This window comes from Cydia fagiglandana, chromosome 11 (genome assembly GCF_963556715.1).
Source record: "Cydia fagiglandana chromosome 11, ilCydFagi1.1, whole genome shotgun sequence".
In the NCBI taxonomy this organism is placed as follows: Eukaryota; Metazoa; Arthropoda; class Insecta; order Lepidoptera; family Tortricidae; genus Cydia; species Cydia fagiglandana.
Genome location: NC_085942.1, coordinates 1219577 through 1233811, shown reverse-complemented (window position 1 = coordinate 1233811; position 14235 = coordinate 1219577). Strand labels below are relative to the sequence as shown.

At 41.3% G+C, this 14235-nt stretch overlaps 1 protein-coding gene across 1 annotated transcript in view; it reads right to left on the bottom strand.

Annotated features, from left to right (window-relative positions):
* Positions 1–14235, bottom strand: part of LOC134668776 (uridine-cytidine kinase-like 1) — a 42241-nt gene that overhangs the window by 13117 nt on the left and 14889 nt on the right. Inside the window, exons 4-5 of the mRNA XM_063526235.1 lie at positions 12454–12560; positions 3614–3784 (exon numbers count right to left, since the gene is read on the bottom strand). Coding sequence (XP_063382305.1) covers positions 3614–3784; positions 12454–12560 — 278 coding nt within the window. The remainder of the gene's footprint in view (positions 1–3613; positions 3785–12453; positions 12561–14235) is intronic.

Sequence of the window (14235 nt, the reverse complement as noted above, 5' to 3'; positions counted from 1 at the left end):
CAGGTTGAAGGCCCAACACAGCTTGTCCCACAAAGGGCCAACATTGTAAATTTAACGTTGGGCCTTGTGTAGGATTCTTACAATACTACCGTAGGTAAATAGTTGTGTAATTTATAGTGTCCCTACAGTCTAATTATGTAATGGGCTTTTATTTACGAGTCCTACAGTTACCCTACGTTAAGTAAGTGGTTGTGTAATACGACGTTGGGCCTTTGCTGATAAATATTACAATTACACTACGGTAGGCATTGGTTGTATCCACATGAAGGCCCTAGGCAGCAGTTGTTGTTAATCTTCTCTGTATCGTTCCAATTTTAGTATATGTACTGCTGAAGAAAGTACACTTACTATACACTCTAATTTGTATATATACTAACCGCACTTCGAAACTTCGTAAGCGAGATTTATGTTTTTTGAGATTTAAATTGAGAAAATGTTGGTAAAATACAATTTCTTAAATGTATGTATAAATTTTATAGTTATAGCTATTAGATTTATAAGTTACTTTAAAAAAATATTATGATTATATCCGGAATAATCGAGAAAATAACTATAACTTCGATGTTTGGAGACAGTAACGCCATCTAGTGACGCCACAAGCAAACTCAACTGGTATTGTTGGGCATCAGTACCACAGCCAATGTTGGTAAATGCGATATTTGTGCTCACTGGGCCAACGAATGTTATCGTTGTTTAGCCACCGGTACCAGAATACACAAAGGCCCATTGTTAGGCGTCAGTGCCACAGCCAATGTTGGTAAATGCGGTATTCGTCACCATTGGGCCAACGAATGTTATTGTTGTTTAGCGAACGGTAGCAAAATACACAAAGGCCCATTGTTGGGCATCAATGCTACAGCCAATGTTGGTAAATGCGATATTTGTCGTCAATGGGCCATCGTATGATATCGTTGATTAGCCAACGTTACCAAAATAAACAAAGGCCCATTGTTGGGCATCAATGCCACAGCCAATGTTGGTAAATGCGATATTTGTCATCATTGGGCCATCGGATGATATTGTTGATTAGCCAACGTTACCAAAATACACAAAGGCCCATTGTTGGGCATCAATGCTACAGCCAATGTTGGTAAATGCAATATTTGTCGTATTGGGCCATCGCATGATATCGTTGATTAGCCAACGTTACCAAAATAAACAAAGGCCCATTGTTGGGCACCAATGCTACAGCCAATGTTGGTAAATGCGATATTTGTCATCATTGGGCCATCGGATGATATCGTTGATTAGCCAACGTTACCAAAATACACAAAGGCCCATTGTTGGGCATCAATGCTACAGTCAGTGTTGGTAAATGCGATATTTGTCGTCATTGGGCCATCGGATGATATCGTTGATTAGCCAACGTTACCAAAATAAACAAAGGCCCGTTGTTGGGCATCAATGCTACAGCCAATGTTGGTAAATGCGATATTTGTCGTCATTGGGCCATCGGATGATATCGTTGATTAGCCAACGTTACCAGAAATAAACAAAGGCCCATTGTTGGGCATCAGTGCCACAGCCAATGTTGGTAAATGAGATATTTGTCATCATTGGGCCATCGGATGATATCATTGACTAGCCAACGTTACCAAAATACACAAAGGCCCATTGTTGGGCATCCGTACCACAGCCAATGTTGGTAAATGCGGTATTCGTCACCATTGGGCCAACGAATGTTATCGTTGTTTAGCGAACGGTAGCAAAATACACAAAGGCCCATTGTTGGGCATCACTGCCACTGCCAATGTTGGTAAATGCGATATATGTCATCATTGGGCCAACGAATATTATCGTTGTTTATCCAACGGTACCAAAATACACAAAGGCCCATTGTTGGGCATCTGTGCCACAGCGAATGTTGGTAAATGCGATGGTGGGCCAATACAAAATTAATGTTGGCTACGGAACGAACCTCATCCCAACGTTTTCCCTACCGTTGGCACCGTGGGCCCCAACGAAAATGCTACTAGGGTCACTCTCTAACAAAACGCGTCTGTCACGATCAGCACAGATATGGCCGCTAGATGGCGACAGCGCCACGCGCGGCTTATGGCAAACCCCAAAATTGGGGTCGAACGGATGTACTTTTAACTACCTGTAGCAAAGCGACGAAATCGCGGAGTGAGTCACGCCTGACAGAAGCACAAACATTTTTAGAACTATACTCTGGCACAGCCATCTTGGGTTGCACTCCGGGAGTGCCGGCAGAAGTGAAAACTCAATGACATTGTAACAGTTTTTCGATCAGGTCACGTGTCCGTCTTACGAAGCGTCTTACGTCTTACGCTGTCGCGAGTTTAACATTTTTTCCCCATCACAAAAAGTGCACAGCGCCGCTTAAGAATTTTTCACTACAAAAAGAGGCAATTTAAAAAAAATTGGCGTGAAGAGTCTCATAGAAAATTCGAATTACACGGTTTTTTTCTACTGACAAGTTGTGTGTGTTTCAGTATATTTAATTCGCTTTTTTTAGACAGATTTATCGCCGGGTTGTATCGAAGGGACCACCCGCGAAATTCGTTGTTTTCATGCGTTTGGTTTGGTAAGTTCTGCTATCAAACCTTGAGTATGATAGATTAGACAGTTAGTATTCTATTTACGGGACTTAATTTTGGGTAAAAGCGTCTTGGGAGTCGAAACTGTACTCATGTTGCGTCTCATTTAACACCTACAGAGGGAAAGAGCGAACATACTCACAGTGCGATTCTCCCTAGAATGCGTGACGTAGTTGTATATCGGCACTTCAACTTTCTTGCCCTCTTTGAGTCGCTGTAGCACTCCACTTAGTAGTTCCATGTCAAAAGCGTCCGGGTGGTCGAAATTGTACTCATGTTGTGTCTCATTTAACACCTACAGAGTGAAAGAGCGAACATACTCACAGTACGATTCTCCCTAGAATGCGTGACGTAGTTGTATATCGGCACTTCAACTTTCTTGCCCTCTTTGAGTCGCTGTAGCACTCCACTTAGTAGTTCCATGTCAAAAGCGTCCGGGTGGTCGAAATTGTACTCATGTTGTGTCTCATTTAACACCTACAGAGTGAAAGAGCGAACATACTCACAGTGCGATTCTCCCTAGAATGCGTGACGTAGTTGTATATCGGCACTTCAACTTTCTTGCCCTCTTTGAGTCGCTGTAGCACTCCACTTAGTAGTTCCATGTCAAAAGCGTCCGGGTGGTCGAAATTGTACTCATGTTGTGTCTCATTTAACACCTACAGAGTGAAAGAGCGAACATACTCACAGTGCGATTCTCCCTAGAATGCGTGACGTAGTTGTATATCGGCACTTCAACTTTCTTGCCCTCTTTGAGTCGCTGTAGCACTCTACTCAGTAGTTCCATGTCAAAAGCGTCCGGGTGGCCGAAACTGTACTCATGTTGCGTCTCATTTAATACCTACAGAGTGAAAGAGCGAACATACTCACAGTGCGATTCTCCCTAGAATGCGTGACGTAGTTGTATATCGGCACTTCAACTTTCTTGCCCTCTTTGAGTCGCTGTAGCACTCCACTCAGTAGTTCCATGTCAAAAGCGTCCGGGTGGTCGAAACTGTACTCATGTTGCGTCTCATTTAATACCTACAGAGTGAAAGAGCGAACATACTCACAGTGCGATTCTCCCTAGAATGCGTGACGTAGTTGTATATCGGCACTTCAACTTTCTTGCCCTCTTTGAGTCGCTGTAGCACTCCACTCAGTAGTTCCATGTCAAAAGCGTCCGGGTGGTCGAAATTGTACTCGTTCCGGGTCGCGGCTTGGTGTTGCTTCTCATTTAATACCTGGGGGATAAAAGAATACGATACAACATTTAGTATAGAATAGAATTGATTTATTCGTAAGCACAAACAATCGGCACAATACATTATATAAAAGAAAACACAAAATAAGATTAAAGTGCCACGAAATGGCCCCATCTCAGCATGTTGCTGGTGGCTTCCAGCGCTGATCTTCCGATGAGACCTTCCGATGAGAGTATACTATCAATAATTTTTAAGAAAAAAAAACCGACTTCTATGGGGCCCGGTGAAAGATTATGGTAGATGGTGCACTATGTAGAAAAGGAGGTAAAACCAGTACCTACTTTCTAGTAGCATTTCGTTTCCGTAAGGGTCGTAGTTATCTAGCCTAACCTAACCCACTTCTCTGATAGCAGTTCGGTTCTGTGAGGATCGCAGTTCGAACCTAATCAAACCCACTTTTCTAGTAGCATTTCGTTTCTGTAAGACTCGCAGTTCTAACCAAACCTAACCCACTTTTGTTCGGTTCTGTGAGGATCGCAGTTCAAACCTAACCTAACCCACTTAACGGCGCATGCGGTGCGGTGTACGGGAGTTTGAGCGGGAGGGGTTTGGCATCATCATACCCACATTTTATGGTAGGTAATCATAGTGGTTTATTTAGTTTAGGTATCATAGTGGTTTTCCGGGTCAAGGTCCGGGTCTCTGAGTCAGAGTCCGGGTCCGAGTCCCGGTCCAAGTCCGGGTCCGGGTCCGAGTCCGGGTCCGAGTCCGGGTCCGAGTCCGGGTCCGAGTCCGAGTCCGAGTTCGGGTCCGAACCGGATCCGGGTATGAGTCCGGGTCCCAGTCCAAGTCAAAATCGAAATTCGAAATCACCAAACATGTACTATGCGTCGTTGAAGAGTTCTGTTCTGATCATCATCAGCAGTTCCACTTCATCAAATGCGACAGTTTTTAATGTAAATGCTTGATTTTATGATGAAAATTTTATGATACGTACGGCTCAAAGGTTTGTCGTCAAGTGGTCGTCAAGTAGTAAACAATAACAGCGCGCGTACTATTGTAGACCTTAATACAATATACTTAAAATACAATATACAGTAACTGATATATTTTGTGGTAACAATTTGTAGATTCTTCTCTACCCACTGTTTACTGGTTTATCGTCTTTGTTTAGAACTGAGTTTAATTAAACATAGGTTAGTTAACTTATTCATAGTTAGATCAATAAGTAGTAAAATTTTATTACACTAAGTTTCTTTCGCATTGTGCGCAAGAAAAATGGAATGTAAATTTAATAACATTTTGTTTTTAATTGTTATTTATTTTTAAGTGTAGTTAAGAGCTTTGTAAGTGAGTACGCATGCACTCGCTATACTTACTGATTATTTATATTTAGTTCTGTTGTAGTTAAGTTTCTCTTAAGGTGGTTCGCCTAGGTTACTCAAAACTTAACTCTCGCTAGATGGCACCACTTTTGCAAAATTTCAGGTTTTATTTTTTTGTGAAATGGTCATGGTATTTGTATACTTAAAAGTATGTTTCGCGCACTCTTTAAATAAATATTGAACAATTAAAGTAAACATTGAATACTTCATTGTGCAAAAACCACCTTTTTAATTCGACGGAGTGTTGCTGTCACGCTTTTTCCTAGTATTACTCACACATGCAAACAGTGTTTCCGTGATCCTTGTAGTAGACAATTTCACACAACGTAAGTAGGTATGTTGCATTGCAATAGCGTAACGGTATGTTCGTGGAAATAACTACGTGCAAGAGGATTGGGGTTCAAGACTGGTGCGAGTAGGTAATTTCTTTTTGTTTCTCCTTTGTGTTATCTTACCTTTAAACGAGCAATTATTATATATATGTTACTGTAAAAGCCCGAAGTACGGCAAAACCTAGGATTTACCGGTAAAACCTAGGTTTTACCGATGCCGATCGGTAAAAGCCCGAAATGTTAAATCTTACTAGTTTACTTCGGGCTTTTACCAACACCGATATGGTAAATCCTAGGTCTTACCACGGCAACCGGTAAAGTTTGAATCATGCACTGATTCTTGAGATTATTAGATGAAAAGTAGGTAGGTTTGGATCTCCCGGTTCTGCTGAAGGTGAAAGAGAACTCTACTAGCCTGCATCGTGGCTAGGCACCCAGGTTTAGGTATAGTTAACTTTAAAACCGAATCTGCAGCTGGCCACTTTATTGAGTAATAGAAACGCGTTCCGTATGTGTTTCGCTTTCCAGATGACCAGGGTGCCTAGCCAAGGTGCCAATGGTTTACGCTCCGTAGCGACTGAAGCGCAGCCGTGTCTGTCGCATTAATATGGCAGAGTGATAGAGAGAGGTATTACCCTAACGTTCGCTACGGAGCGAACGACTGGCATCATGGCTAGGCACCCAGATTTAGGTATAGTTAAGATTACCGCCGAATCTGCAGCTGGCCACTGTATTGAGTAATAGAAAAGCGTTCCGTATGTGTTTCGCTTTCCAGATGACCAGGGTGCCTAGCCAAGATGCCAATGGTGTACGCTCCGTAGCGAACGAAGCGCAACCGTGTCTGTCGCATTAATATGACAGAGTGATAGAGAGAGGTATTACCCTAACGTTCGCTACGGAGCGAACGACTGGCATCTTGGCTAGGCACCCAGATTTAGGTATAGTTAAGTTTGCCCGAATTTGCAACTGGCCACTGTATTGAGTAATAGAAACGCGTTCCGTATGTGTTTCGCTTTCCAGATGACCAGGGTGCCTAGCCAAGGTGCCAATGGTTTACGCTCCGTAGCGACCGAAGCGCAGCCGTGTCTGTCGCATTAATATGGCAGAGTGATAGAGACAGGTATTACCCTAACGTTCGCTACGGAGCGAACGACTGGCATCTTGGCTAGGCACACAGATTTAAACGCTTTTTAAAAATCAAAAAACTATTACTTATGAAAGCAGAAGAATATAAATGATCGTATTTGATTTATAATTGTTACATATTTGCCGTAACTTATTTTTAAAATGTGTTTTTCAATTAAAAGACACGTCAAGATTGTTTACCTTATTTCTAATGCTAAAAAAAACAAACTATAGTAATAATTGTGTTTTTCATTCATAGACAAAATCCATTATTTTATCCACAGGAAATTTTATATATCTCTTTTTTATTGCAGTCAGGATGTCCTGATTGTAAAAATAAGAGAGATTAGGTAGAGTATAATTTCTAATTTTCTTTGTCAAAAATAAACGAATACGTGTAGCCCATACCATACTTAATCAATCGATTTATGATAATAAGAAAAATTAAATAAAAATAAAAAAACAATACGAAATTTAGATGTAACAAAAATACAAAAAGTTATGTTCCAGCATACAATTGACTGGGGATCGAACCGGGAATCTTCCGTTTGTAAGCAAAAAAGCGACTGTTTGCATAACACGCCATGATAGTTCTTAGCTAAGCTGACGAACTTCGGGTACTTATTCTCGCTTAGGTCAATTAAGTACCTGTCAAACGTCAGTGTCAACAAAATTGCACTAAACATGACGGCACTCCAAATTCGCGCCGTGGTCAGCCCGGCAACGTCGGAAATGGTATGGCAACGTCGCAAATGTATCTGTACACGACATTTGTGACACACACATACGTAAAATTGATGAAAATTTAACTATGATTTTTGCATGATTTCTGTATGAAACATTGTTTTCCTGTTAATTTCGCGCAAACGAATATTCGAAGGAAGATAAATGCGGAAATATTTATGTACTATTAGTGTGTAGTTACTTAATGAGCTTTGATTGAATTTTGTATGAAAATCGAACCACCTTAAGTGAAATGTATAATTTCTTTGAGAAAAAATAAAGTTCTATAAACCTAAAATACAAAAAATTCTATACGTATGCCTTTAAGATTTGAGGAGTTCCCTCGATTCCTTATGGATCCCATCATCAGAACTCGAGCTTGACAGAAATGTGGCTTAAAAACTAAACTTGCTTAACAAACATAACGAAGAGGACAAATCGCCAAACGTGAACTATGCGTCGTTGAAGAGTTCCGTTCTGATCATCATCAGCAGTTCCACTTCATCAAATGTCACGTTTTTGAATGTATATGCTTGATTTGTTGATAAAAACACAAAAATCACCATATGTATGCCTTTAAGATTTGAGGAGTTCCGTCGATTCCTCATGGATCCCATCATCAGAACTGGATTTTGACAAAAACGGGACCAATCTGTATGCATATACATACAATCAAAAAATAAATTTTTCAAAATCGGTCCAGTACTGACGGAGATATGGAGTAACAAACATAAAAATAATTAAAATAAAAAAAAAAACATACAACCGAATTGATAACCTCCTCCTTTGGGATTTGGAAGTCGGTTAATAAAAACCGGACAAGTGCGAGTCGGACTCGCTAACAGACGGTTCCGTACTTTTTAGTATTTGTTGTTATAGCGGCAACAGAAATACATCATCTGTGAACATTTCAATTGTCTAGCTATCACGGTTTATAATATACTTACAGCCTGGTGATAGACAGATAGACAGACGGACAGTGGAGTCTTAGTTCCTATTACTATGGGGTCCCGTTTTTAGCCTTTGGATACGGAGCCCTAAAAACAAGTGGTGACACAGTGGCGGGACTTCCATACAAGCCCAAAAGCCGGGCTTGCCCTAAGGCAACTAATTGCCTTACCGAAATTACGTAGTGATAAGATCAATAAAGATTATTTTGAAAATCGCGCGCCAAACGAACCCGTATTATTAAATTCAAGCCACAGCGGCCTCGAACCGCGGCACGAGCGTGTTGCAAAATTATGCCGCGGCGTGGCGCCTCGTCCGCGCGAACTAAATCAGGCGGAGGATGTTCTAGCTATCCTGCTCGAACTCGCACTCGTTGGCTTGCAACCGTGCTTGCTTTTTCGTCCCGCTCTGGGCACTATCAGCCTACAAACCGTCAAAGAACGATGTAACTATTTGTTGGTATGTATAGCAATTTTATAAGACGATTTATGCTTGGATTTTGTGTGAAGTTAGCTGCATAAGTTCGCACAGCGCGCGTTCGCGTTTACTTCAAGTGTATTATTATTTAGTTGAGCCGAGTCAGTGGTCGAGTCGAAAGTAACGAAAGTTTGTTTAAGTGAATTTGATTAAATAGTGAATGTGAATTTGTTCATTGTTGTGGCGCTTAGTTTAATAAGTGTTAACAATGGATCAAGAAGTGGTTCCTTGTGACGGTTTGAAATGCGTCCACGTTTTAGTCAACCAAAACAAGGTAAAGTCTTTGACCTTTGTCGAAAAACGGGACCTAATTTCCGCGGCAAAACCAACACCCGACTTGTGTATTTCTCAGTCAAGTCAGTCGCGTAAGAGAAATTTCTGTAGGGCCGTCTACAAAACTCATTGGATTGTTGGTTGTTCCCATACAAATAAGATGTATTGCTGGTGTTGCATATTTTTTTCGAACGATATTAACGTTTGGAATACTTCTGGCTATAACGATTTAAATAATTTATCTGGAGCAATAAAGAGGCACATGAATTCCGGTAAACATATGTGTGCAGTGATTTCTTTTAGCAATTTTGGGAAACAAAGGATCGAGGCCTCTTTGTCGCGACAATTATCAGAAGAAATATCAAAACATAACATGCGTGTTGACAACAATCGTAGTGTTTTTCAGAGGTTAGTCGATATTGTGTGCCATTTAGCACAGCAAGAACTTCCTTTTAGAGGACACGATGAGTCAAACACTTCATTAAATAGGGGCAATTTTTTGGAACTTGTATCGTTGCTATCAAAATATGACGGCGTTCTACAAAAACATGTTCAAAGCGACAAACCAAGCTCGAGCTATTTGTCTAACAAAATACAAAATGACATTATTCATTCCGTAGCAGACGTGCGCTATGATTAGCTCGCCTCGTCACGCTAGCAGATGCATTTGACCCCGAAGAGTGAAGATTGGACAGTTATTACGAAAACATATCTTTCGGCTTGCCCTACTCCAAAACCCTAGGCACGCTACTGTGGTGACAGAGCCTGGATTAGTAGGCACGAGGGATGAAGAATGTGACTTTGAAATCCGGCTTGTTCCAAGGAAACTCTTGGAACTAGACGGAACATCACTTGATATTTACCAGTTGCTGCTATTGAAGGAAAACATTGTATGGAAACTGAAATTCGTCACTGAATTCTAAAGTATTCTAACTTTGCGGGCATTCAGAAACGCGCTAGGACACTATCAAGACCTTTTCGAATGACTACATTTTGAGCAGAAATATTTTTTTTTTTTTATTTATTTCCACACATACAAATATCATTACAGGCAGAACCCAATGCGATATTGTTGCAAAAAAAAAAAAAACTCAAACATAAACAGACAAACAAAAACAAGTACATACCTATATCTAACAGACTTTTTTTTTTTACATAACATACTAATCTATTCACTATTATAACAAAGAGTTAATAATGCGTCTTTTGTGAATTCACTGATCGTACATGAGAATAGGTCTATATGCGTGGCTATGAGGTTCAGGGTACGCACGGCGCGCGTCATCGGCGCCTCGCGCAGCAGGTTGGTGCGCGCGCGCGGCACCGCCAGCAGCCCGGGCTGCCGGCGCGCCACGCAAGCGCGCGGAACACAAATACCCACCGACCCCAATATATCCGCATTGTATATCTTTCCTCTAAGCAGCTTAAAGATATATGTAACGAGTGCTAGCTCCCTTCTGACTTTCAGCTGATTGTATCCGACCATGCCTAAAATAAACAATGTCGGATACATCAGCGGATAAAACGGGTAGACGCCGTATTGCCTCATATACATATACCTAATAAACTTATTCTGTATCCGCTCTAACATAAAAATATACTTTGCTTCGTGTGGAGCCCATATTTCAGCATTGTATTCCAGCTGGCTTCTAACTAATGCATTATACAAAGATGTTATAGCCTTCATATTTGTGAATCCATTAGCCATCCTTAGTACAAAACCTAGATTCCTGAATGCTTTTTTACAAATATTCGAAATGTGATTTCGAAACGTTAACTCAGTGTTAAAACTAACTCCTAGATCCCTTACTTCTGTGACTCTAACCATTACATCTCCATCTACCTTATAACTATTTTGAATGGGAGTACGCGCCCGAGAGAAAGAGATAGTCATACATTTTTTGGTATTAAATTGTAAAAGATTTTTCTTGCTCCACTGTACGACTCTGTCGATATCCGCCTGCAAAGTTTTACAGTCATCCTCACTATTTACTGCCAGGGACAACTTAAGGTCATCTGCGAATAATAAACACTTTGCATCTTTTACTGTTTTAGGCAAGTCGTTTATCATTAATAAAAATTCGAGAGGCCCTAAATTACTGCCCTGGCTTACGCCTGATCTAGTAAAATAAGGTTTCGATCTGTGCCCTTCATATTCTACATATTGCTGTCTGTCCCTCATATAGTCTGCAAAAAAACCAAGTAAGTGGGGGGTAAAACCGAAGCCTGCCAACCTTGACAACAAGACGTCGTTATCGACGAGATCGAAAGCTTTTTTGAAGTCAAAGTAAGCAGTATCGGCTTGACCCCCGCTATCTACTATAGGTATAATCTGCGCTACGTGACTCAGAAGATTGCTGGCCGTACTTCGTGTCGGGCGAAACCCGTGTTGCGCGTCCGCGAGCTGCGCGCTCACCTGCTCGTATACTCGCTTGTGAATAGCCGATTCAAATACCTTTGCCGGTGTTGACAGAACCGCCACCGGTCTATAATCCTCTGCCTTATCTCCAGATCCACCTTTCGGTACCGGTATTACTCGAGTAATTTTCCAAATTTCTGGGAATACTTCTAACTTAAGACAGAGGTTAAAGATGTGCAATAGCGGCTCTGCCAGCACCATTCTACAGTCCCTAAATACGTACGATGGAATACCATCCGGACCTGCCGATTTTTTTGGCTTAAGTTTTTGAAGGGCTCGCCGCACGTCCTGTATATCTAGTCTGTCAACCTGAACCCGCGCCGCGCTGTTCTCGGGGCCCGCTGCCACTATTGCGGCACTTACCTCCAACTTTGGCTCCTCCACGCTGTACACGGAGTGAAAAAACCTAGCAAATTCCCTACTTACTTGTTCACTTGACAGAGGTTCTCCATTCATTAATATTGTTTTCTTACCTCTGCTGCTTCTTTTTGATTTCATATAATTCCAAAATGATTTAGGATCTTTTGCCATATGACTCTGTACCCGGTCTCGATAGTGTTCATGCGCTTGCTTAATCTGATTTTTCAATCGAGCCCTGCACTGAGTAAACGCTTCGTAATCTAAGGTTGATTTACTAGATTTATACTTTTTATGAACGGTAGCTTTAACTTTGATATTCCGAATTATCTCCCCCGTGTACCACTCAGGATAAATGCACATGGTTCCTCCCCCCTTTTGCCTTTTTTTTGGAACACACTCATCTATTATTGAATAAAAAGTATCGTAAAAATAAATTAAACTCTTATCTAAATCTAAATTATACAAAGGTGTCCAGTCAACTGCAGCGATTTTTGAATATAAAAGTTGAAAGTCAGCTTTGTTAAAGTTCCATTGAGTTTCTATATCGGGGGCAGGTTCATTGTTGCCTTGCGGGGTATGCCGAGCACCAAATAACCATAATTCCATTAATATTTGAGCGGGAAGGCTTCTAAAAAGGCCTTTTTACTAAGCTATTATTATTCGTACCTTGTAGAAGGAATCCATGCTGACGATGGTGACCCACGGCATGTTAAGAGATTCTATTATTTTCGCGGCGACTGTAGTCTTTCCGGAAGCACTTGCGCCGCAAATACCTAAAAAAGGAGATAAATACCGTTCATAAATGTTGTATTTGCAGCTCGCTCTGTGCAGCGATAATAGCGATATGTAAAGCCCCCTCCAGACTATGCGCGTGAATGATTCGCGCACGAGTGTGGAGGAGGCTTAATACCACTAACCACAAGCAGGCGTGGCTCACTCCGCGATTTCGTCGCGTCGCAACAAGTAGTACGATTAGGGTTGCCAGATGGTCGGGATTTGGCGGGATTCTCCCGATTTTTAGCATGTGTTCCCGATTCCCGACAAAGTGAAAACTGTCCCGAAAACAGCTTCACTTTATAAAACAACAATTTCGTGTCGAGTTTTTTGTTTGTTCAAGATCTCAAAGAATTTATACTATATTTATATTAAAACGTCTATGGGCAGAGCAGCTGACGCAGTGCCATTCATGTAAATATAAAGAATGTATCTTTGTTTTTAATACAATTACTTTAACTTGAATGTTTTTTTTCCCGACTTAAGTCCCAAAATCCCGAAAAATGTATAATTTTTCCGGATATTAGCGCATTTCGATCTGGCAACCCTACTGTACGATAGGGATGAGATGAGAGTACCTCAAGGATATAGTTTAGGTCAATTTCTATTCCTCGAGTATACCAAGTAAAACCAGGCGTGGCTCACTTCGCGATTTCGTCGCGTCGTCGCAACAAGTAGCTACAAATACATCCGTCCCACACCAATTTTGGTGGCTAGCCATAAGCCGCGCGTGGCGCTGTCGTCACCTAGCGGCCATATCTGTTCTAATCGTAACAGACGCGTTTTGTTAGAGAGTGAATCTTCTGCACCTAGTACTATTATTTATTCTGTGCCACAGTACTAGAATTAGCGTATTCTCTGAAAATGAGAACTTTTTATTATTTACTACTAGCGACCCGCCCCGGCTTCGCACGGGTTAACAAATTATACACGTAAACCTTCCTCAAGAATCACTCTATCGATAGGTGAAAACTGCATGAAAGTCCGTTCAGGAGTTTTTGAGTTTATCGCGAACATACACACAAACAGATAGAAGCGCCGGGGGACATTGTTTTATAAGTTGTAGTTATATACAACGGGACTTAATCGCGTTAAATTAAGTTTTAAATTTACCTCCGACGTTTCGAAGACGGCGTTGTCCCCGTGGTCTCGGAGAAGACCGGATGAATGAGATGAATGAATGAATAATGATAACTTGGATAAAATTCTCGCATATTATGTTTCCAAGTGGAAATAGATTATAATGGTTCGTACCACACAAAGTACAGTTGTACCACAGACGCCCGGCCGTATATAGTACGCCGGTCGGCGTGTAATATATTTTCAATCGTACATTTAACTACACTTACCCATACGAAACGGTTCGACCTCCTGTACACCCGTAGGTAGTTGTACAGTCATCAGCAATAGTATCTTACACAACTAGGGCCGCAAAAATATGTGACACGTTCTTATTTGGAGCGCAATAAGAGCGCGTCATATATTTTTGCGGCCCTAGTTGTGTAAGATACTATTGCTGATGACTGTACCACGGCGGACGCCCGGACGTATATATGGTACACGTATAGGTGTGTACGGCTGCCGTACGCTTGTTTGACTGCGATATTGAAGCGTATATTGACTACACTCACCAATGAGGAACGGTTCAACCCAGTGGCGGATTTGCAGTCTTTG